Source organism: Pangasianodon hypophthalmus, chromosome 2 (genome assembly GCF_027358585.1).
Source record: "Pangasianodon hypophthalmus isolate fPanHyp1 chromosome 2, fPanHyp1.pri, whole genome shotgun sequence".
Taxonomy (NCBI): Eukaryota; Metazoa; Chordata; class Actinopteri; order Siluriformes; family Pangasiidae; genus Pangasianodon; species Pangasianodon hypophthalmus.
Window position 1 is genome coordinate 25,922,022 of NC_069711.1, and position 26,264 is coordinate 25,948,285.

Below are 26,264 nucleotides of genomic sequence, written 5' to 3' on the forward strand. Positions count from 1 at the left end.
TGGTTGTGTAGTGTGTAGTTGTACAGCGTGGCCACTTCGCAACATCGGTGTCTTAGGTTAGTGCCTCAGTTCAGGTAACTGTCTGTGTGAGGTTGTACATTGCTTCTATTAATCATGTTAGCTGTACGAAAACAAATGAAGCAAACTGCATTTAAAACTATGGTCGTGTAAATCAATTCATTCATTGTAAGAGATGAATTTATGTTGAAGTTAAATATTTCATTTGTGTGGAACCAATGTACACAATTGATTCAAGAAAATTCAATGAACTATTGAATTGAAATGAGTGAAAATTCAATTACTTTTCCCCAGTTAATTGGTTCCAGGTGAATTAATAGATTTGCATTACAGCCAACATGTCTTGATCATGTATAACCAAAGCCCTATAATAAAATTAAACTCCACACAGGCTCAGGATCAAACCCCAGACCTTGAAGTTGTGTGATAGCAATGTTCTCTCCACTGAACTACCTTACCACACATGAAGTTGTTGTTCCTCTTTTGGCTGCTCCCATTAGGGGTTGCCACAGCGAATCACTGGTCCGCATATTTGATTTTGCACGTTATATATGTTATATTATATTATACTTCTGCTGCATTATCAGGAATGTAGCAGAGGTTTGATTCTAAGTATTCAAGTTGCCTGATCAGGTTCTCTGGGGTCAGACGGTGATCCAATTAAAGTTGATAACTCCTTGAGATATTGATAAAACTATGTGCAGTAGCTAACGTGAGTTTGACGCAGTAGTGTGGCGAAGTGCATATATTATATCTAAGACATATTTTCAATGAGATGAGGTAATGATCTGAGATAGCTTCAGACTGTGGAAGCGTGACTGAATTTTTTATATTAATCTGAATGTTAGTATTAAATCAAGAGTGTGACTACCATTATTAGTGGTTCCTATTACGTTCTGATTAACCCCTACTGAATCTAGAATGGACACAAACACTGTTCTTAGGAGGTCGTGTGGAGTGGATTATCAAAATGAATATTAAAGTCTCCAACAAGTAAGGCTTTGTCTACAGAAACAACCAGGTTTAAGATGAAATTTGCAAATTCACAAAGAAATTCAGAATACAGCCCTGGGGTCTGTAAATAATAATTAGTGGAATTGACTGAGTAGACTTATTTTTGTGGCTACGTATGTTATGTTAGTATAAAGAACAGTTAGTGTAAAGTATAAAGAATGCATCAAATTCATGACCATGTTTTTGTGTGATGTAGAATTTCATTATAAATAACTTCGATGCCTCTTCTTCTGCTTCCTAGACAGGACTGATTTATATAACTGCTTCGACTCAGACGCCAGCAAGGTGGAGGTGGGGTACTGGTATGGGCAGGTATTATTAAAGATGAAGTAGTTGGACCTTTTCGGGTTGAAAATGGACTCAAAATTAACTCTCAGACCTACTGCCAATTTTTAGAAAACACTTTCTTCAAGCAGTGGTACAGGAAAAAGTCTGCATCTTTCAAGAAGACTTTGATTTTTATGCAAGACAACGCTCCATCACATGCATCAAAGTACTCCACTGCGTGGCTGGCCAGTAAAGGCCTTAAAGATGAAAAACTAATGACATGGCCCCCTTCTTCATCTGACTTAAACCCTACTGAGAACTTTTGGGCCCTTCTTAAGCAGGAAATTTATAGTGAAGGTAAACAGTACACCTGGGAGGTGTCTGGGAGGCTGTGGTTGTGGCTGCACAAAAAGTTGATTCTGAGCAGATCAAGAAACTGACTGACTCTGTGAATGGAAGGCTTGTGACTGTTATTGAAAAGAAGGGTGGATATATTGGTCACTGAGGTTTTCTTTTTGAAATTTCAGAAATGTTTATTAATGTTTATTTTGAGTTTGTTTATTATTCTCACTTTGACAGGTGAAAATAAACAAGTGAGATGGGTAAATCTTTGTCATTTAGTTGCATAATAATTCTGCACACTAATAGTTGCCTAATACTGGTGTACATGTAGATATTCTCTTAAGAAAGCCAAAACTTCACTTTTACTACTTATATGTTCAGATTTGAGGGTTTGTTAATATTTTGGATTGACCAAGAGCACTGTATTTGTACAATAACAAAATTTATCCTCAAAAATACAACTTGCCTAATAATTGTGCACACAGTGTAGACTTTACAGCAAGTACGCTGCTCTCACTCTCACTAACCCTCTCTAGCATCTGGATGTGCACCTCTAATGCTGCAATCTTCTCCCTCAGAGAGCTAACTAATATACACTTATCACAAATAAAGCTATTACTAACGACAGCTGCAGCTGGAGATATCTGCTCACATCTGGTGCACACAAAGGAAGAAAGCGCTGAGCGTCTGCCCCCTAGTGTAAAAACACTGAAGTGAATGCTCGTATTTACCCATAATGCACTGCTCTCGCAAAGCACAACACATCGCCATTTTCAGCGTTCTGGGAGCTCTGCAGACTGGATCAGCAAAGTAACTAGGTCACAAGATCGCAGAGAGGAAAATAAAGGAACAATCTCCACCAAAACGACGGATTTAAGTGGCTGATCTCACTGCTCCGACCCCGCCGACTGAGAGCAAATGATCGTGATCAGCTGGTCCGCTCGGATGAAGTATTCAAGCGCAGGCCCGGGCTGAGGACAGAGCTGAGCGCCTTCCTAACTGCCGTTCCAACATAATCCAGGTAGCAGGACAGCGGAGGTTTTGCACTACCACCGTTTGCTCTAGCATTATTAGTCATTTAGTTATCATTATTGAGGGCATTACTTCCGGGCATTTGACCTGCTCCTGTGGTCAGGACTGATTTGCGCTGTGTATGCTGCCAAACGAGTAGCTGGACGAGTGAGTTATTTTCTCCGCCCGTATTCCGACAAAACGTCGCCTTCTGAGATTGACGAGTAAATAAATGCCCATAAATGGGTGGGAAAAATAACGCGGACGTGCGTCTGTTTTTGAACTGAAGATAGACCGACGCATGAAGTAGTTTGTTTAATAAACACATAATGTTTTCCTTTTTGAGTAAAATTGGTTGTTTTTAATTGCCGATCTGTTCATGCCAAGGTCGGCGTTGCCATGGCTATGATGTAGGGGGCGTGGTCGCCTGTGCAGTGACTATACTACAGGCTGCTTCTCAGGCTGAGGCTGCATTAAATTCACTGCAAGTGAGTCTGTACTTTTCTTAGAGCTGTTCTGCATTTACGACAATGTATATAAAATACTAAACCTTTTGATGACATCGGTGACAAACTATTTTCACCATTATATCAGTGAAAAACAGTTTTTACAGCTTGGTTAGAAGTGTATGACATTACATTTGACAGTTTACTCGACAGTGATGTTCATGATGGACTTTAAATCAGTGCATTAAATCATTTTTATTGAACTGTTGCTGTTTTCTTGCTGGTGAATCAGCCATGTGCCCTGACAAGGTTGTTTGGATGTTTAATAGTTGTAGATTTGTAAAGGGGTCCTGTTTGAAACCTACACAGAACCTTTAGTTCCCGCAGAGAGAGAGAGAGAGAGAGAGAGAGAGAGAGAGAGACTTTTCCTGTGTGGTGCGAGATTGAATCTGTGTTGTACTCAACCACTGAATGTTAGTCGGTAAAATCAGCTGATACTTAATTTCCCAGAAGTTATCAGTATCTGTGGAAACCATGCCATTAAAGAACAGATGTGTGTTATTGAATATATCAATAGATGTGAAGCTAGTCTGTAACTGTAACAATATTACATTACCACAATATCCAGTGATGTTTATCGATTTAATCGGACTGAAATCATGTGAATTTGGAGTGACACTTCCTGGCAGGTGTACCCACTTCCCCCATGTGCTCTTGCACTCTATCATGGGAAATGTAGAATATTTTGATTTCATTAATTTGAAATAAAATTGATCAGTATATGTTCAGCTAGCTAACATTAGACAAGAAAAAAAAACAGAAAAAAATGAACAAAGATTTTGACCCAGAAAGATAAAATAGATTTGACACTTCACTGTAGGCCTAACACTTTTCAAATAATGTTAATAATTATGATAATTAGAAGTTGATTAAACACTTGGTGTTTTGTTTTTTTTTTTTTTTTTTTGTGGACTTCATGCTCCTGTTCTCTCCTCCTCTCTCCTGCTCAATACTAAGCAGAATCAACAGTGATGTCGGCAAACTGATTTGTAAAAGGATTATATTATGGTTTTTTTTTTAACTGCTTACTGCGTATTACTGCAGAATCACTTAAAAATCCCCAATCCAGTTGAGTTATCGTGATTGCCATAGTTCTCAAGTGCACAGCTGGTAACAGTGCTGCATGCACTCTCCTTAAAACTGAAATGGTGGAAATTTTCATGGAAATTTTAATGGTCCAGAACTGGTAGCCTAGAAAAGACGGGTAAACGAGTGTTTTGCTGTCTTTTTTTAGGCAAAAGGTTCTGGACCATTAAATCATTTATTGTGATGTTTTAAAATGAAAAATTGTGATCAGGGAAAAAATCAGTATCACACAAGCCTATGTGAGGCTATTTTAAACAACAGGTAAACACACTGTAGGGTGCTTGAGGATGCTATGTAGATATTCACTTTGTGAATACTCACTTGAAAGTTAGTTTCTTATAGTAGACCATTATAACAGGGTAAATCTCTATTAGTTGGATGTGTGTGTAGCCTTTTTACCAATTACCAATGTATTGATTTTGTAGGACTTTCAGAACTGTAAATTTTAGCAGTTTCAGATGAACCTCACATGTTCATTACATGTCCAACTGATGATGAAAAAGCTTACCTTCGAGATTTTTTTTCATAATCTGATTTGTGAAAGTCTTCAGCACAGTTGAGCATTTCTCCAGTGGAGCATGGTGCCAAAGATGTAGCCATGTTACATGTAAATCAGGTGTATGCAGCAATGGCAAAGAAAAAGTACCTACTAAACCATGACAGCAAAATCGTGAAGCGTTACCATATTTTTTGGGGCAGTCGTGGCCTAATGGAGTCGGACTTGCAACCCGAAGGTGAACCTGAAGGTCGTGGGTTTGAGTCTCAGGTCCGGCAGGGATTGTAGGTGGGGGGAGTGAATGACCAGCGCTCTCTCTCCCACCCTCAATACCACGACTGAGGTGAGACCCTTGAGCAAGGCTCCGAACCCCCAACTGCTCCCCGGGCGCCGCAGCAAAAAAGGCTGCGCACTGCTCCGGGTGTGTGTTCACAGTGTGTGTGTGCACTTGGATGGGTTAAATGCAGAGCACAAATTCTGAGTATGGGTCACTGTACTTGGCCACAAGTCACTTCACTATTTGAACCATGTTGTCTTGGTCTGCTTAATAAAACAGTAGCAGCTGCTGACATCAGCCTCCAAATAGGGCTGGTAAGTATTGACATGTATAGCAGAGTTGCTGAGCTCAATAGCTGGCTGACAAGCAGAAGCACACAACCATGTGCTTCTAAATGATGGTAACTAAAAACATTATGAGTTTGTGGATTCACAGGTTTCGACAGTTAATGAGAGGATCTGTATATACTGTTCCCTCTAAAAGTATTGGAACCGCAAGACCAATTATTTGTTTTTGCTATGCACTGGACGTTTAGGTTTGAAATTAAAAGAAGAATATAAGATCAGAATTTCAGGTTTCATTTCCTGATATTTACATCCAGTTACAGTTGGGTCCATAAGTATTTGGACAGTGACACAATTTTCAGAATTTTGCCTCTGTACACCACCACAATGAATTTAAAAATGAAGCAATCAAGATGTGATTGAAGTGTAGATCTTCAGCTTTAATTCAAGGGATTTAACAAAAATATTCCATTAACTGTTTAGAAATTGTAGTCTTTTTTTTATAACATAAAGTCCCTACATTTTCACAGGCTCAAAAGTAACTGGACAGTTGCCTGATAAGCAGTTTCATGGCCAGCTGTTGTCTGTTTCCTCATTATTTCATGACAAATTAAGGAGATAAAATGTCTGGAGTTGATTCAAAGTGCTGAACTTGCAGTTGGTAGCTGTTCATGGGAACTTTTAATATGTGGTCCAGAGAGGTGTGGGTGCAAGCGAAGAAGGTCATCACCTCCTCGAGAGTGTTTTTAACTTGGCTTGATGTTGTGAAGGGGTTTGTCTTCAACAAGGAAAGAATTCTGTGATCATCCACTTTAGTTGTCTTCCATGGTCCACTTTATTCTTTCCAAATTTTAGTACAAATACTTATGGACTAGACTGTATGTTAAACAACTTATAATATGGCACCTTTGGTAGGAGACCATCCAGTTTTTAGGTGAGCAAAAGTATTGGAACAAATAGTCTTAAAGTAAATACCCCTTAATATTTGTTTGCCAGCAACCCACTGACATCACTAAACTGTTGCTTTCTTCTTTTGTGATGCTTTTCCCGGCTTGTACCGCAGCTTCTTTCAGTTGTTGTTTATCCAGTGGATTAAGGTCTGGTTATTCAATTCATTTCATTTTTATTTGTATAGCGCTTTTTACAAAGGTCATTGTCTCAAAGCAGCTTTACACAAACAAAAGTAAAGTGAAGTGTGTGTGTGTGACGTCTCTGATGAGCAAGCAGGGCGACGGTGGCAAGGAAAAACTCCCTGAGATGGTGATAGGAAGAAACCTTGAGAGGAACCAGGCTCAACAGAGAACCCATCCTCATATGGGTTTACACTGTAGTGTGCGTGTGTGTGAGCACAATGTGTGTTGGTGTAGTCCATGGAAAACAGCTGAAGCGTTTTCGTGGCAGTATGAAGCATTGCCGGTGGACAGGTCCAGAGTGAAGGGGGGGAGGTCTGGATCACCGGCAGCTCAGGAGTGTAGCTCGGCAGAAGGAGAAGGAAAGTGGTTAGGTAAAGAGATGTTATCAATCTAAAACCTTCCACTTTTTTCTCCTGATGAAGTCCTTTGTTGTGTTGGCACTGTGTTTTGGGTCACTGTTTTGCTGCGTAATGATGTTCCTCCCTGTTAGATTGGATGCATTTCTTTGTAAATTTTTCTGAATTTATTCTGCTGCTACCATCATTAGTGATGATTAGTGAGTCCGTCACAGAAACAGACATGCAAGCCCAAGCCATGACACTGCCTCCACTGCGCTTGACCGATGAGCTCATATGTTATGGATCATGAGCAGATCCTTTCTTTTTCCACACCTTGACCTTTCCATCACTTCGGTAGAGGTTAATCTTGGTTCCAGAACTTTTCTAGCTCATCTCTGTATGTCTGTACAAATTCCAATCTGGCCTTCTGATTCTTACTGCTGATGAGTGGTTTGCATCTTGTGGTATGGGCTCTATTTTTCTGCTCTTGAAATCATCTTCAAGCAGTGGATACCTTCACCCCTGTCCTTTGGAGGTTGTTTTTGGGTTTTTCTTCACAGCTCTCACAATGTTTTTGTCATGAACTGCTGTTGTTTTCCTTGGCCAAACTGTTTCATGTCTGGTTTGTTAGTAGTAGTCGTTTCTTTCTTTTTCAGGACATTCCAATTTGTTGTATCGGCTATGCCCAATGCTTGTGCAATGACTCTGATCAATTTTCCTTCTTTTCTCAGCTTCAAAATGGCTTGCTTTCCTCCCAGAGACAGTTCTCTGGTCTTCATGTTGGTTTATCCTTTTTAATAACAAATGCAGTCTTCACAGGTGAAACCCAGGGCTCAAGCCAAGAATAGACATTCAGAGCTATTGTTTAAACAATCAATCTAACAGGGCACACCTGGGCAACAAGAAACACCTGTCAGTCACATGTTCAATGTATTTTTGATCACTTGACAAAAGGGTGTGTTTAAATAAAATGTGCCAAGTTTTTCAACACATCTAGATGTAATTATTAGGACATGAAAGTTTAAATTCTGATCTATCGTCTCATATTCATCTTTTGCTCTCAAACCCAAGCCTCATTCATCATCTACCCACTCTTTTCCTAGAATGAAAAGAGGGCAGAAGAGAGGAGATCTGCAGGAGGATGGAGGAGGCCCAAGCCCTGGTTTCCCTGAAACCTGCAAAAAGCTTCGTAGAGAGGGTTCAGAGGAGCCGCTGCAGGAGCAGGGGATCTGCAGCCCAGAAACCAGAGTAGACTGGGGCTGCTTGCCTCAGGAGATCCTGTTACAGATTTTCCAGTATCTGCCCTTGCTGGATCGGGCATTCGCCTCACAGGTGTGCAGGAGCTGGAACCAAGCTTTCCACATGCCTGAGCTCTGGAGGTGCTTCGAGTTTGAGCTCAACCAGCCTGCCAGCTCTTACTTGAAGGCCACACACCCAGACCTCATTAAGCAAATCATCAAGAGACACTCCAACCACCTTCAGTATGTCAGCTTCAAGGTAAGAGCATGTGTTAGGTAGTTTCTAACACATTAGATATTTGTGTAAGCTGTGGTGTAGTGACTTTCCTGTAAAAAGATATGATTTCACATTCAGCAATGTGTGTGCATGTTTTTGGACCTCTCAGGTGGACAGTAGCACTGAGTCTGCAGAAGCAGCCTGCGATATCCTGTCTCAACTGGTGAACTGCTCGCTCAAAACCTTGGGGCTTATATCCACAGCACGACCCAGCTTCATGGAGTTGCCTAAGGTAAACACAACCACCTGTACACCTCTCAGGAGGAGGAGGATGCGAACCTTCAGTAGTAGATGAAAGCAGAGTCACTATAAACAGGCTCAGTCTGCAGAGGTACCAACAATACACTTTAGCGGTGTAATTTTCGGCTACCTACTGTGGTGATACAGGAGACACCTGAAATCCTTCTGCTTGTTTGGACCAAAATTTGCCCAGCGGAAAAGTAATTTCAATGAAGGGAAATGATCCAAGACATGTAAGATGAGTTGTTTGCAGGAGCAGTTATTTTTGTACTGATTTTATCTAGTTGAACTTTGACCTGTGAATTCATGTCTTGTGAGCCAGTATAAACCAAGAAGGCATATGTATGGTCTCTTTGACTGGCAAAAAAACTGAGGAGCTTTTAATAGTATTAAGTAGCAGTCACTTGCCTCATGTATTTGCTTACTGTTGCATGACACACATCTCGGGGGGAAAAGAAGCAAACTAGCTTAACATTACCCCTGCTTTCACTCTAAAATTACACATCATCATGACTTCCTGTAATCGTCTGGTTTTGAATCATCAGCAACTAAAATCTGCTGAGCCTGTGACATAAAACCCATTACAACAAAATCACTGTTGAAGCCTGTGACCCGATGATGATACACAGGCACCCTAATTTTCTTTTTTTTTTTTTTTTTTTAGTACAAATTTTGTTTGAGATGTTTGTTGTATGATTTCTGCATTATTGAGTCAGTACAAAAACATTGTAGATTTCCAAACATTACTGTTCCAACAAAAAAAATTACATAATGCACCACTTTTCAGACAAAAACATAATGAAGGATGTTGGGTTTTGCCCACAAAACAGCAACAGCAAGTGTGACAGTGTGTCTCCAGAAGAACTGGAAGATTCTCCAAGATCTTTAGTGTACAAAAATGTACCTGAGGCTACTGATGCATTTTTAAAAAGGAAAGAATTGTTGCATGAAATATTGACTTTGTTTAGTTCATAAACACGTACTGTATTTTATAGTAGATTTTTTTTATGCAGAAATGTAAAAATTTTCAAACTTTGTTTTTACACAGTTTTGTAACAGGGTTAAAAAGGACAAACATGAAAAAATATTCATCAACTTAGGTATACCCAAGTCTGGCATCATCTGCATATAGACATACTTTGTATTCCCTGCCTCCAATAATAAGCCCTCCAAGGTTGGATCCTGGAAAAATGGGTAATAGTGATGCATTGTTCATAATCCAGTATAATGGCCAGTCATCCTGCCAACAAATAAAGTTCAGGGAAGTTTACTACTTTATCCAGAAATGAAGAAAAATATGGAGAGTATTTTCAGAAAATGGGGAAAAACCTCACCGTGGCCTTAACCTGAGAAGTCAAGTCCCATTCAAGCATATACAGGGTCATGGCTTTTTAAATCAGCTTACTCATCCATCTCAGTATCCTCTGGGGCTAACCTACAGAATCCCCGCAGCTTACGCAGCTTCTTGCGTTTGTCTGGGGGTCAGTCTTAACCCCGCCTCAGCCTGTGGCAATTCCTCCAGTAGTTTTCCAGGGAAAAAGCTTGGTGAGGGTTTACTCTGTGATGCCTTTGGACTTGCTTTCGGGAACGGATTCCAAAGGGAACTGCCACTTTCAAATCCTCTGCAGCTTGTGAAAGGTGACGTTGCCTGTGTTGAAGTGGAAACGCCTCTTAGTCTGTGGAGTTTGGAAGCATGTGCCTTTGTATTAGTACTCTCTTGATTGAACCTCCCCTTTTTGGATTTATCCCCGTTCACTGCACACCTAAATAGGGTGAATATATGCAAAATAGCACTTGAATTCAGAGGGTTTTTAGAGACCAATGCAGGAGCACACTTACTGTGCTATCATACCTATTGCTGCAAAATGGTAGAAATGGAAGCATACTTCTAAAGTAAGTTTAATGCATATACATAGAGTTGAAATGTTTAAAATAATCCATTGATAAATTTAATTACAAAAATTGAGTTTATATGCACTACTCTATTGAGCGTGACGTGTCCCCCTCAGTCTAATCCCTAAAATTTCACCGAAAAAGAAATCGGCAAAATATTTTTTTGCTAATTTTTTAAACAAGATTTTCTCATATTTTCAGGTTTTTATTGAAACTGAGTTGGAATGTCATTGTCAGGTCTTTAAAAATGTTATAATTAATTTTTAAAATTGAAAATGTGTCTCCCATTTTAATGTCTGGTGTATTTAAGCTACTGAGATACAGTTGGTGGTCTGGAGGATTTCCACTGGAGCATCAGACGGTACCTGGCTATTAAATATGTAAAGGCCAGAGTATCTAATTGCTTTGTGTTATACTGAGGTAAATCCAATGGCACCCCAAAAATTGCTATACTGGGGCAGACATCAATTTTAATTTTAAGAATTGCAGAAATAGTCATAAAGTGGTTAGACCAGAATCTACAGCACTGTGTAAAAGTCTTAGACACCCTATTTTTTTTTTTTAGTACAAACTTTTTATAGATTTTTATTTTATGACATCTACATTATTGATTCAGTGCAAAAACTTTTTATATTTCCAAACATTAGTTTTCCAGCACAGAATTAAATGTTACATACAAATGTGTGTATGTCAGTAAAGAAAGCAGCATATTACATAAGAGACACTTTTCAGACAAAAAAACATGAAGGCTGCTGGGTTTTGCTGCAAAAATAAGAAGCAAGTACGACAGTCGAAGTCTCCAGAAGAACTGTGGCTGGTTCTGCAAGATGCTCAGTAACACTTACAGCTCATTTCCTTATAAAACTGTAGAAATTGTACCTGAGACTAATATATCTAATATATTAAGCATTCAGCTTAATTAGTGGTAAGGAGGTCAAACTCAGTTAGCAGATCGAGTCAGCACTTTAACAATTGTGGAGATGAGCTCTTTGCTATTAATTGATCAAAATTGATCAAAAATTGATGAAATGAATTGTTTGATCCATATTTTATACCTTTTTCTCAGATATTCTGAATAGGAAGTTATCTGACATTGTAGATATGCTTTTAATGATTCCCATAAAATGAGAATGTTACACTACCATTTTGATTTACAGCAATGAAATTATCAATAGACATTGAGATGAAATGATTAAAGTTGTCATCAGACAACAGAAGAGAACTAAATAGAACTAAAAGAACTAAAAAGATTGGACTGCTAGTTTATCATCTAGACTAAGGGGTGCATGGTCAGATAGAACAATGGCATGATATTTGGAAGACTCTATTTTAGAAGCAAGGGTGTTGTCTATAAAAAAAAAGTAATCAGTGCAAGAGTATGACTGATGATTGAGAAAAGGAAGAATTCTTTATCGAATCTCCAAGGATCTGCACAACCAGTTTTAATCATAATGTAATCATAACAATGTCTGTTAATGTCAGTGTTCGAGGATTTGAACGATCAAAAGCCGGATTAATAACACAATTTAAATTTCCACCAAATATTAAATTATGATTGTCTAAGAAGGGAAGTCTCTCGAATAATTTAAAAACCAACAAAATTTGGCGCATACACATTTTACCAGCAACACTGGGTTGTTAATTGAATAATTAACCAGCAATAATAAGATACCTACCATTGCTATTCACTATAACTTTGGTGCAAGAGAGTTGATCACGTCTATTAATTATAATTGCAACCCTTCTAGCTTTAGAATTAAAATTAGAATGGAAAACATCCCCTATCCATGGACACCTTAGGTTAAGATGATCTTGATTCCTTAAGTGTGTTTCGTTTACTAGGACTGCCCCTACCTTTAATATTCCAACTAACAAATCTAATAGAGGTACAGCTATGGTCACTTAAATCACCTGAAACCTTGGCCATTAACGATCCTACCTATAGAAGACTGAGGAAAGGGTTCGTACCCCCTGACCCCATGATAGAATGGAGGAGGGGGGAAAAAAACAAGCTGTGATCCCACCCTTCCCTCAAGGTACCCATTCTAATGCACAGCAAAGGTTTCCAACCCATAGAAACAGCAATGCTGACTCCAGTAGGAGCCACCATCCTTAAACAACTTCCCAAAATATAGGGAATTATATTATTATTATGCCCCATAGTAAACCAAGCTGGAAATCCTGTATTTGTTATTTTTAAAAGAAAAAAATGGGTTAATTTTTCAGATTGTTTCATAAATTAAAACCTAAGAGGGGATTAAAAAATATAAAATTACATGACACTTAAAACTGTTGCTAAAGAATATAGAAAAATGTATTATTGCTATCTAAGCATAAAAATGAAAAACTCCTTTTTGGATTTTTTTTTAAATCACTGTTTTTCTTTAATTACTTTGTATTGGTATTTACAAATTCAAGGACATGTAACAAATTTGGTAAAATTCTGAAAATACATCATCAATTTTTAATGTGCACATTTAGTGAATTTATACACTCCAATTATGGTTCGGTATAATGGTACAAGAATTTAAGAAGGGTAAGGAGAAACCCTTTCCAATCTTTCCCCTTTCCAGCTCTGAATTTGATCCACTTTTGTTGAATGACCCATATACGGTGCATCCAGAAAATATTTTAAATGATGAATATAAGGCAATAGATCAGAATTTCAGCTTGAATTTCCTGGTATTTACATTTATTGTGTTAAACAACATAGAACATGTCACCTTTGAGTGCAGAGCACTCAATTTTTAGATGAGTAAAAGTATAGGAACAGATAGTCTTAAAGTAAATAACACTTATTAGATATTTGTTTATATCTCCCCTGCTTGTAATAACTGCACCAAGCAGGCGACCCACTGATCATCAAACTGTTGCATTCTTCTTTTGTGATGTGATGTACCACAGCTTCTTTCAGTTGTTGTTTGTTTTGGAGGGATTCTTCAGGAGGTGACATGCATGCTCAGTTGGGTTAAGGTCTGGTGATTGACTTGGCCAGTCTAAAACTTTCTTTTCCCTGATGAAGTCCTTCGTTGTGTTGGCAGTGTGTTTTGGGGCATATTTCAGGACATTCCAATTTGTTGTATTGGCAATGCTTGTTCAGTGGCTCTGATTGATTCCCCGCTTTTCTCAGCATCAGAATGGCTTGCTTTTCTCCCATAGACAGCTTTCTGGTCTTCATGTTGGTTTATCCTTTTTAACAACAAATACAGTCTTCACAGGCCAAACCCAGGGCTCAAACCAAGAGTAGATGTTCAGAGCTATTAATTGTTTTAATTGTCATGTTTCAATATATTTGGTCACTTCTAGATGTAAATATCAGGAAATGAAAACTAAAATTCTGATATATCGCCCTATATTACTATTTATGCATTGAACTGATCCATCCACTGACATACAGTAGTTTTTGTGGTAAAATTCTGTTTTTCTGTCTGCCTGCAAGGATTACATTAGCATGTACGTATACATTCTATGTCATATCATCATCACATCAATTTTTTGGAATTATTTTTTTGTAAATGTGTTTAGTGAAATGATAAATGTATTTAGAGTTAAATTCAGCTATTTAGTAAGGCTGCACGATTACTCGGCCAGTGACCATAAATGTGGTTGATTTTCGCCCTGATAGGTGCTGACAGGCGAGCAGCAGATTAGTCTAAATATAGCTGTTCTATATGCCAATAAAGGACGAGTGCACACTGCACGACTTTCCAAATCCCTTTCACACTACATGATATGAATTGCTTGTGATAAGTTGTGTGGTGTTATTGGGGAGTGCACACTACAAGATCAGTTGCAGACAAGGTACACTCACTACACCATGTTTCATCTGGAGGGATCACCACCGAAGTGAGCCTGACCCCCAGTCCCACTCACAAAAATAAACACAAGAGCTGCCCAGCATGTGACTGTCACTAATTTGTGCAGAAACAAGAAAAAATAGAAATATGAAAAAAAATGTAGAGGAAATGTTGGTTAGGGAAACACAGGCAGCGTATAGTGAAAAGAAGCATAGCTATTTTTATGCTGTGCACTGGTAGGAATCATGTCATGTTTGTGTTTATTTTTGTTCTTCTTAACCATTTGGGTATGATATGCCAAATAAGTTCATATAGAAGCATTATTACCTCATGCTCCCACACAAGTGGATAAAAGATTAACTGGATACAGGAATCTGCAGTGCACGAGAACAGATAAACTTGATTTCCTTCAGGGCCGTCACTAGCTGTTTCTCATTGCTGTACTTGCATCTCATCACAGGGGGATTCACACTACACGATTCGTCACTGAGAAGCTCAAAGATGCTCGAGGCTCAGCAGTTACTTGCAGACTGAGAAAACCTCATCACTGGATGGTGCACACACATTTATATTTTAATATTAAATTATATAATATAATTTGGAAAAGATTCTTTAACCTGGTGCACTTTATTTTCATCAGGAAAAGTTGCTCATTAAAGGTAAAAAAAAATTTGTATAGGCAATTAATTATTTTAACGTAAAGAAGATTGGTATCAGCCGGGGTTGGTTTTGGCAGGCCAGGCTGCCAGCTGAATTTTAAAATGTTTAAATTTCTTAAATATTGATCAATGTGTTAGATGGCTCAAACAGGACAGATGGTTTTGGAAAACATTCAAGGCACAATATGTAACATGGAACAAAATTTTGTATTTCATGTTAAAAATACTAAACTTGTATCCCCAATGCAACGGGTCGGGAATCTTGAATGAGTGGTATGGAGTTCCATAGCTTTTCCGTGGAAAGTCACAGTCAGTTCGATTAGTTGTCTGTCCTTATTTTTTTTTTAATCCTGCATAACTTTCTGTGAATGTATTAGGTATTTACTTCCTTTTCATGTACGAGCCTTTAATTGTTTCTTTAGGGTATACTGAATGTTGGACTTTAATTTAAAAGTCATATGCTCTCTGTCTCTCTTTGTGTTAGTCTCATTTCATCTCAGCCCTGACTGTGGTTTTTGTAAACTCCAAGTCCCTGTCCTCACTGAAGATTGATGACACACCAGTAGATGACCCTTCACTCAAAGTTCTTGTGGCCAATAATAGCGACACACTCAAGCTGCTGAAGATGAGCAGCTGCCCTCATGTCTCACCTGCAGGTAAGAGGAAGGTAGACACACAGCATGAGCGGGCACTTGAGAATGTGTATTCATTAATCTTTGCTTTATGCTTAGAAATTACACATAGTCAGTATTGGGTCAATAATCTATGTATCATGATTTAAATATAGGTTGATATTGATAATAAGTTATCGTGTCCATTTTATGTCTTAGACTGGAATGGTTACCATTAAGATGGTGGGAAATCTTTGCTGGGTCATGGTACAGTCTTTCTGTTTTACAGTATATAGAAAGCATTCATTCATTCATTCATTCATTCATTCATTTTCAATAACTGCTTTATCCTGGTCAGAGTTGCTGTAGATCTGGATCCTAGCCCAGGAACACTGGGCACAAGGTGGGAATACTCTTTGGATAGGACATAATAGATACCCTTTAGTCAAGACATTTAACGTGACGTTTAATTTTATGCCATTCTTGTTTGCCTTACCTGCTGAAATTTTCTTGATTTTCTTGATCTCCTATTATTAAACATATTAGAAGAGTTTTGGAAGTACATATTATTCTTATTTTTTCCCCCATTTTCTCCACAATTTGGTCATCTTCCAGTTCCCACTAACTAGCCATCGCTCCCCTCACATACGACCACTACCAGTCGGGGAGGGTGAGGGCAAATACTTGTTTCCTCTGAGACACGTGTTTTTTATTTGTTATTTGTGTAGATAAATCAAATTTGTGGTTTTGGTAGGTACCACTGTTGAGCAAGGGCAAACCCTGTAGCTGGGCGCTAACTGCCCTCTTCTGCATACATGAGCTTGCAGAGCAGACACCCATGATTGGCTAGTGTCGCATTGTTTGATTGGGGAGAGTCAACCCAAAGAAAGGTTTTGTAGCACACATATGAAAACCTGTTTTATTGTTCAAAAATAAACTACCTGTACAAAAATTTTGCTTCATACATTCATATCTGAGAATTTAGAAACTACTAATGAATTTAATGAAAATTCTAGAGACAAATAATCAAAACACATTTGTAAAAAAAAAATAAAAATAAACTAAAGCAGACTTATAGAAAGCTATTAAAACAAACCAAAATGGTTATGTAAACAATCTCACGTTCATTAGCTACGTCATTTATTTAGATGCTGTCTAATAATCTGGTAATAATCTGACTGAGAGCTCAGAATAATAAATTATAGCCTATACACCTCAATTGATATCGATTAACCCGACTGAGGCCAGTCCAAAATCCTAGGAGATTAAGGAGATGGATTGATGTATTTTTAATAATCTATTAAATAGAAGAATAATAAGGCTATTAATAGTAAACCTTTCTGTCTGATTGCTCACAATACCAGAATCTGCATGTGTGTTCTACGCATGTGTGTTTGAGACATAGTTCATATTGCCCATTTTAATGTATTTAAAATGATTATGAGATTAGTTAAAACTAACATTTTAAGCCAGATGGGGACAGGAATTTACCTCAGTAAAGTTGGCTCAGCATTTGAAATTGGTCCAGTACTCAGCAAGGATGCAGAACATACACATGGTTTTCTTGTGCAGTTATTCACAGACAGTGCTCTGTAATATTGGTAATGTTAAAAGATGAGTAAATGCATTCTACCAATGGATAATGTGTGTGTGTTTTGTTACTTTCATCAATGAGAGCATCTACGCTCCTGAATGTTGAGCAAATGAATGCCTGAGCAGCTTTATTGCGTATCACAAATAACGTCTCGCTGACTGTTTTGCTATGAGGAAATAATTTAAAAATCATTAAAAACACAGAAAGCTGAACACGCTGACTGGAGTCATGTTTTGTTATGGTAATTTTGACACTATACCATGCACCCAGCATGAGCACAACTTAGGATCAACACACATGTGATGTGCATATAAATGAAGATTGTCTGCAGTGTGTCCAGTTTGGCATACATATAAAGTCTTGGGAAGATAAACATCTCAACATGCAATTTGTGTTTTTGACAGGCTATGCATAAAAACTTTATCCCATTTAAAAATTTAATTACCGGTTATTTAGGGCATCTTTCTTGCCAGCATTTCATCTGCAGCTTGACAGTTCATGCAGAACATAACCTTGTTGGCTTAGTCATAAAAAGGTAAATCTTTAACCTATCATGTGTTAAATCAGTAGATTTTTGTGTTAGCTTAGAAGGCCTGTCAGTTGTGCTAACACTGGAGCTACCTCTAGCCATAAATGGTGAGACATTAGATTCTGACAGTGAATCGTCCTCTAAAGGTGGTTTCTTCTCTGAGGATGGTGTGTCATGGTGTTGGCTTGTTGAGGTAACATTTAGCGCAGAAAAATACCTTATCATTGTTTCTTATTCTAGTTAACTTCATCTAGCATTGTTAATTAGCAAGAGAAAAAGCTGCACTGTTTCCTTGACAACACACTCTCGACAGCGCACCAGAGTTAAGGTGCTCAAGCTTCAGGACAGACCGGAGTGGTCCAAGAAGTACATAGTTAATGTTTGTAATTTGATGACGAATGTGAATTAATGTTTAGCTTTGCACAGAATAATTTGTAGTTGCGAGAGTGTGTGTGTGTGAAAACTCTCACACCGTAGAGGTCTGAGAGAGTAATACAATCCCTCTCATTCAGAGATCACAATTTTGCATTCTTGTGCTCCTGGCAATGTATGGCTGTGGCATTGTCGGTATTTGAACTTGTGATCTTCTAGATTTTCTAAAATTCTGAGATGAGTCCATACAAATTCTGCTTTAATCATGTACAGTGGACTTCCATAATACGTTAGCATGTAAAATTGTAAGAAAAAAAAAAAAGACAAGACAAGACGCCTGCTTACAGTTGGGAATTGTAGTAGGCCCAATTAAATTACATACAGATGTAGTGCAGTACAACTCATCACACCATTCTCTTGGGATTAAATCTAAATTAAAATCTAAATGTGGTACATTTGAGTTCATAACATTTGTTTATCTCTAAATTGCTTTGTCTTGCTGCTTTCCCTTTCCTGACTTCTTCAGGCATTCTGTGTGTGGCTGACCAGTGCCATGGCCTACGTGAGCTAGCACTTAACTACCATCTGCTGAGTGATGAGCTGCTGCTGGCGTTGTCATCTGAGCGTCACGTGCACCTGGAGCATCTACGGATTGATGTGGTGAGTGAGAACCCAGGGCAGATGCAGTTCCATACCATCAAGCGCAGCAGCTGGGAGGCCATGGTTCGCCACTCGCCCAAGTTCAGCCTTGTCATGTACTTCTTCCTGTATGAGGATGAGTTTGGGCCATTCTTCTGTGATGAGGTGCCTGTCACACACCTCTACTTCGGCCGCTCTGTGAGCAAGGAGGTGCTGGGCCGCGTGGGGATGACGTGCCCTCGCTTGATTGAGCTAGTAGTATGTGCCAACGGCTTGCGGCCTCTCGACGAGGAGCTGATTCGCATTGCTGAGCGCTGTCAACATCTGTCTGCCATCGGCCTAGGGGAGTGTGAGGTCTCCTGCAGCGCATTTGTGGAGTTTGTAAAGATGTGCGGCCGCCGCCTCTCTCAGCTCTCCATCATGGAGGAGGTGCTAGTGCCCGACCACAAATATGGTCTCGACGACATCCACTGGGAGGTGTCAAAGCACCTGGGCCGTGTCTGGTTCCCTGATATGATGCCCACCTGGTAGGGTACAGCCACATCACTGTGCACAGGGTTTACCCACTTCTGCAAACCAAGCCTTGCCCTACTCACAACTTACTCACCTCACAAAGGAGTGAATATTCCTTGAGAAATTACACACATTTCACTGAATTTGCAGTATTACTGGGAGTTTTTTTAGTTGAAATTTTAGAAACACTGCAGCTTTAACCAACTGTCACTACAAGTAACACCCTCTTAACTGGTCTGGTGTGAACTCAAATTCAATTTAGTCATGTGTTGAATAATTTCTTTTAAACGTCTGAAAGTTGTTTTAGCCTCTGTAAATTATTACTCCTCTGCCATTCCGAGTATCTCATAGTAGTATTACTGACTACATGACTTTTTCAATCATGAAGATATTTTGCTAGTAAATCCCCACCATTTAAACACTTAATTACATCTATACTTAGTAGAAAAAAGAGAAGGGGTGGTATTTTTTTTTTATAGTTGATGGGTGGGTAAAAAGCCCCCCATTCAGAGATGGTTAATCCAGTTTGACATAGCTGTCTAGAATGTGTAAATCATTTTCAGAAGAGTGTCTCTTATCCTTCAGGTCCAGGTAGACAGCTGTGTCAGGACCTGGAGAATTTGCCCGCAGTGGGTAGCATTGCCATCTAACAGCTCCATGGTCCTGGGTTCGATCTGAGCTTGAGTTACTGTCTGTTTTAGGTTTTGCATTTCTCTCCATGTTCACGTGGGGTTCCTCCAGGTTCTCTGCAGGTAGGTGGATTGAAGATGCAAAATTGCCCCAAGGAGTGACTGAGTGTGTGAATGTGTGTAAGAACAGTGCCTTGGTATGGACTGGCGGTGCATCCACCAACACATTCTAACTATCCTGATGGCTATCCAGTTGGACAGTGTAAATGGCTGTTGGAAAATGTGCTTTCTGCAGATTTAAGATAGAAAAAAAAAAGTTATGTCTCTTAATAGTTGTATCTCTTATTAAGTGTTTCCTTTTAGTCTATTTTATAGTCCTCTACAAACCTTAATAGTCTGCTGTCTGATTTTTGGGGCAGAGCAACAAAACATTTTTCTTTGAGGCTTCTTAGCTTCCCTTGATTGTTCCAAACAGATAAAGGTATCAGTGTCTCCACTTGCAAAACATTATTGGAGATTTAAAATAAGAAAATGAAGTTTATCGGGGCTATTTCATTATACAAGAAAGCAAACACATGCACGTGTAGCTTTATTTCAATTTTATAATGAGATTAGTTACAGCTAATAACTTGTTAGGCTTATTTACTATCCTGACTTCAGTTTTGTAAGCATTCCTGACCTTGTTAACAATTAAACACTAATGCTAGCAATTGCAGCTACAGCGAGAAGTAACTAGCTTCTCGTATTTTGTCTGCTGTAGTGATGTAACATGTACATGATACATGTTATGTATGTCTGACCACGCTCCCTTCTTTTCCCTTCTTGGTGTTGCTGCAGCAATACCCTGTTCACACGTGCACTGGCTGCAGCCTACACACCTCCTAAACCACGGACTATAGTTATTGGGCATGTTAGGACAATGGCATATTGCACACAATCTCACAAGCCTTCCTTGTGCCCAGTGTTACCGGGATAGGCTCCGGATCCACCGTGAACCTGATCAGCATAAAGCTTTTACTGAAAGTGAGTGAGATTGTACATGTATGTGTGCTTAAGAAATGGTTTGTAAGTGTGTTTCTCAGTTTGAAATACATGGATTAATCTTCTTGTAGCTATTTTGATAAAATCCCAGTTTGCATATGCTTTTAAGATTTTTCTCAGATGTTTGCACTATTCATCACTATTCAACACTATTTACCTTTTGTTGTCATTTTTACCACTTCTACCCACTATTTTGTTTTCTGGTGGAAGTCAGATAGCAAATACTAACTAATGTGAGTTGGCTTCCTGTAAAATTCAGTCTCTAAAGTGCCATTCTCCTTTCTACATGCTAAAGAGCCCAGTGTCTTGAGCATCTTTCTCTGTGAACTCTGTGAAGGAGGTGTCATATCAATATTTTTGTCAGAGACATAAATTACAGTGATTAAATAGTGGGGATTTTTCCAGTCATAAAGACTTACTATTGTGAAACATTCAACATAACCTGTCTGACTGAAAACCTTCACAGTCCTTCTGGATAATATTCTATTTATGTATACATGTAAACTTTATTCTGCTCCCTTTGTGTCTCCAATTTTGTTTTGTTTGTTTGTTTTTCTGGAACCGTAAGTGATGAGAATGCTAAACATAAATTATGCTCCACATTAAGAGGACGTTTTCAGCAAGTAAATGTGTCAAACTGCTTTCTGATTAACCTTATTTATTGACATTTCATTATTGCTTTTTGTGGCTTTTGATTTGATATATGTCTGTTAAAAAAGTGTACATTTGCAAGGTGGCAGAGGGTAGCACAGAAATTCAAGGTAAGGTATTGGAGAGTAGGAATGAATAACTGAATTATAAATTATATTTTTGCTTTTGATAGTAGGCGTAGTTGAGATTAAGGCGAACGTCAATTAATCAGTATGAGCAATGCAATCAGTCTCAGTGTCAATGAGATTTTTAATAATTAATACATCATTAATTAATCACATTTAATGTTAAGACAAACTGCTGTTTAAGCCAAATTACTGTTTTGAGAGGACAGCAAGCTTTCAGTTGGTACAGTTTTGTAAGGATCATGTAAAGGTCTGCCACTTCAGGAACAATTCTGATTTTCACGCTGAATCAGAGACTTGAATTCTGTTTACTGATTATAATACACTAGTCAACTAAACAGTCTTAATGAGAAGCAAAAGTATGCAATCAAATGTATCTGTGAAACACACAAAACAAACAGGTAAAATGACAAAGCATGAATTCTGTTGATAAGCAACTTTTCATGTGAACATACTTAATACATTATTGGGAAATTGGTTGATTGGTTATTATATCTTGACCAGGTCTTTTGTTGTTAGTTTATGCGTAAGAGCAAACTAAATGTTTATTCAATCCTAATGAATGGCATTTGTATCTGTTGCTGTTGCTTGTCAACATGAGGACCAAATTTGAGGCTGGAGACTCAAAATAAATCAACCATAGGCTCAATCAAAACATTAGAAGAAAATCATTTGTCTTAATCTTTTAATCTAAATCATTTGTTTTAAGCTCAATATTTACTGAGTAATAGCAAACAACTTGTCAGACTGCAGTTATGGATGACTGAAGAATATTTTCAGGAAGAAAAACTGGTAAACAAATTAAAAGCTGTATACAGGGTGTAGGCTTAGATGTGTCAAAGACTACCATAGAGAATGTGGAAGGAATACACCAATATGAGCTCAAATATTGTTTATGACCAAATGCAAACAGAAAAGCTTGTAGAGTTCTGTGACAAATTCTTATGTACAGATGAGATGAGTCTGCACCAGCTTCTTCTGGGTTCTCTGGTTTCCTCCAATCCCTCAATACCATGTAGATTGGCAACTAAATTTTCCTTAGGTATGAATGAGTGTGTGAACCTGAGTGAAGGTGTCCTGCAATGGACTGGAGTCCCATCCATGGTGGATTCCTGCCTCATGCCCAGTGTTCCTGAGATAGGCTCCAGATCCAGATCCCTGACCAGTATAAAGCAGTTAATGAAGATGAATAAATGATGATGAATAAATGAGATGAGAACTAAATGTTCATAAGCAAAAGCATAACCACCTTATCTATGAAAAGTGATTGCGTGTATATGTATGAATGTCAATGGAACTTGTCATTATTGAAGGTGTGACTGCAGCATGACTTGAAAAGCATACAGTAGTAACTCCACAGATTCAGTCAAATAACTCAGAATGGATGATCCTTCACCTTGCAGCAGGACAACATGAAACATTCTACTCTATAACAGCTATGGAATTTCTCCAGAGCCTAAGATTGGAATGTGTCTGGCTAAGTCAATCACCCAACTTACTGATGTATATTATTTCTGAAAATGACTGAAGGGAGAGAGCGCTTGACACAAGCAGGAGCATAAAATGCCTTCATTACCTGGCTGAGCATCACCAATGATTATACGCAACTTCTGGTGGTGTGTGTGGGTCAGAGATTTATGGCACGCACCAACTGAAAGGATTTTGTAAAGGAAAGTAATGAAAATGACAATTTCTTATCAATGTATGATCAATTTATGATCAGTTAGGAGGCTGTATGTAAAACAGATTGTATGTTCAGTTGGTTCATTCAGTGGAGATATTATTAGCATGTATGGTAATGCCCTCTAATTAACACTGTAATTCTGCACTTCAAACGATCATTACAGCATAAAACTAGAATTTAATATATTTTTGTCATGGTACTGTATGTATTATTCTGTTGCCTGATATTATATCACTTAGTGTCAGAATTCATGATTTTCTTTTGGTTTCCTGGTTTCAAACATCAGTGTAGTGAAACTATAATACCTAGCAAGAATTGTGCAAATATGTAATTCATCCATCAGTAATCCCTACTGTGATCAAGCAGTCTGGAACTTTCAGTGAGACACTTTCAGTGAGGAATAGCCTGCCTCACTCGCAAAAACCGCAAGCCAGAATTTGTTTTCTAAAATGTCACGGTGAGCTGTTGGGTGTTCGTAAATATATTTGTTTCCTGCATACTATTGAATCGGACACCTTTCCAACAGAAGACAACTGAAGGAAGGATAGCACTCTTAGGACACGGGTTTTAGGGTAAATGGATCATTTTGTTTACGAACACCAAAGCGGTCTATACACCACCAAAAATGAAAAGTATTTATGATTTTGCAGCCAACACTTCAAACTGGAGGACTATGAAAGATATTTGAAAGTGGAAATACTGGGTCTTCTGCCAAAAATTGTAAAGAAAATGGTGATTCCATGTGTTTAGTACAAAACGGAGAGCAGAGAACAGTTGCATGCGTGCCCAAACAAGCAAAAGGAGCCGAACTGTGCTAGAAGAACTAGCTAATCTCCTCTAGCAAATGCTTGGCTTCACTCATGTAACTACTAGTAAGATGGCTAGTAAAGTCACTAACACCAAGGTAAATGATCATGTAATATTGCTAGCTAAAATTATGGTAGTTATTCGTGTTGTTGCTAACTTCACTTATTTGACTCAGTGTAATTGAAAGACTTATATTTAGTCTCTGCTTGTTTCCTGCTGCTCTTCTCACTGGTACAGTTCTGTATATTCTGGCTTGAACCTGTATGGATGGATGTCACTGTACAGCAGTAACTCAGAAAAAATCCTCATCCTTGAATCATTTCTGTCACTTCAGTAATCCATTAGCTCCACTGCAGTAATCTACATACAAAGCAAAGTGATTGCTTATTAGCAGTACTCAGCTAGCTGTCTGGCTTTCCTGAATATACCATTAGCTAGTGAGCATCACCCCCCATTTCCCCTTTCTCCCCACATTCCCCACACGACCATTGTAGTTTTTCAAATTTTGTAATCCGAAGGGGGTTTCCCCAGTATGTAAACGGTCAAATCTTGCTGCAGAGCCACTGTGCCATCGCTGTAAGATGCAACACATGTAACACATATATCAATGTTTTTTTTTTTTTTTTGGGCCGGAGTATCCCTTTAAGTGATAATATTTCTGGGCTTTCACATGCAGTGTACAGGATTACAGAGTCAAAAAGAAAACCTGCAGCACAGTCAAAGTACTGTCTAAAATCATTTTTGCTGCTGTATGACCAAAAGTTTAAGACTCAAAGACATAAAAGTGGAATGTGCTCATCTGGCTCAGCAGTTGTGGGGCAGGAAGAACTGGACATGATCACTGTAGCCCACTTTTGCCAGTCGACAAGCATCCATGTTAATCTAAAAGGAAAGACAAGCACTAATTATGACCCATGTTTCATATTCTCTTCAAATGTGAAATCTTTGCTGGAATTTTATGAAAAGAGGCTCAGGTCGGGTGTGTGCAGCTGAGAAACTAGTTACTTTTATGGGTTGAACACTGGTTTACTAGATTCCCAAGTCCCAAATTATGCACACATGAACATCTTTTACAGTTTATTAAACACTAACAGATCCACACCAATGTTTTGCTATAGTTCTTATTATTTCCTTTCATCTTTGGGAAAGGGACTTTGTATTTTCTTACTGAATATTATAGAAAATTGGTCATGTGTTTTATTCTGTATAAAAACCTGTGTAAAAAAGGAAACACTTATTTTTATATGTATGCAGAACAATTTTGCTGTTTTTAGGACAGTTATTCCTTTCTGACTACATTTTGTACATATACAAAATTACTTGATTTTTCTTTTTCTTCCATGTTTTCTTGTCCAACTTTCAGATAAACTGACAAAATGACATCGGTAGACTGAGAACCATATTACAGATAGCTAATGTTCAATCTGAGTTCCTTGTAGGCATGTGATGCTCTTATGTGCTCCTGATCGACTTTGCCATTGCTTTCTGTCTTATTATCTTATGTCTTATCTGTCTTATTCCTGCTCTTTTTTTTTTTTTTTACTCCACACTTAATGAAAGCACTTTTACAGGCACCTTGACCATCTCAAAAGTGCATAGTTGCAGGATCCACTTTTAGTTCTCTAAATTACTTTCAGTACCTGCATGCATGTGTTAAGGCTTTCTCACAAATGTTTCTCACAGCGTTGACTTTTCATTGGTTTGCACCATGAAAGCCCTATAAGCACTTAGCAGGCTTGGCCAGCCAACATACTATATCTGTCAATGTACCATGAATTCTAACCCCCTGTTTAAGTGAATGCACATGTCCCTCATTTAGTTTAGTTTGATTATAATTGTAATTAGATATTTATGTTCTTTTAATCTTTTAATCATTCTGCCCTGCACTTTATTTAAAGTTGTATTGCTTACATGTACATAATAGTAATGAAATTGTATGAATATTTCTCTTGATTATTTTTCTTGGTAGTAAGTAAGGTGTGAGCTTGTTCCAAAGCACAACTGTGTTCTTTCAAGATTTCTTTAATGTCTTTTGAGCCAGTTTGATAAATATTTTTGTGTATGTTTCCTTAAAGCATTTTAAAGCAGAAGTGGCACTTAATGTCATGGAAGTGTTTTTGTTGTTTTGGAGTAAATTTTGTGAATGTAATAATTGTCTGTCATTTTATTTGTATTAAAACATATACAAATATA

General features: G+C 38.2%; 1 protein-coding gene across 2 annotated transcripts; it reads left to right on the forward strand.

Annotated features, from left to right (window-relative positions):
- Nucleotides 1-2,376: 2,376 nt before the first annotated feature.
- Nucleotides 2,377-26,264, forward strand: LOC113538280 (F-box/LRR-repeat protein 3). Of its 2 annotated transcripts, XM_034312040.2 has the most exons (6): nt 2,377-2,662; nt 3,040-3,140; nt 7,876-8,269; nt 8,397-8,519; nt 15,361-15,532; nt 18,509-26,264. In XM_034312040.2, exons 3-6 carry the CDS (start codon nt 7,877-7,879, stop codon nt 19,150-19,152), a joined length of 1,332 nt encoding a protein of 443 aa, XP_034167931.1. In that variant the 5' UTR covers nt 2,377-2,662; nt 3,040-3,140; nt 7,876; the 3' UTR covers nt 19,153-26,264. The 2 variants fall into 2 exon arrangements, with proteins under 2 accessions (XP_034167931.1, XP_026789019.2); XM_026933218.3 differs by lacking the exon at nt 3,040-3,140.

Bases quoted from the DNA above. Each gene is read 5' to 3' on its own strand.
- LOC113538280 (XM_034312040.2), top strand. From the start codon at position 7,877: ATGAAAAGAGGGCAGAAGAGAGGAGATCTGCAGGAGGATGGAGGAGGC. The intron at 8,270-8,396 runs GTAAGAGCATGT...TGGACCTCTCAG, and splicing joins TTCAGTATGTCAGCTTCAAG to GTGGACAGTAGCACTGAGTC. The intron at 8,520-15,360 runs GTAAACACAACC...TCTTTGTGTTAG, and splicing joins GCTTCATGGAGTTGCCTAAG to TCTCATTTCATCTCAGCCCT.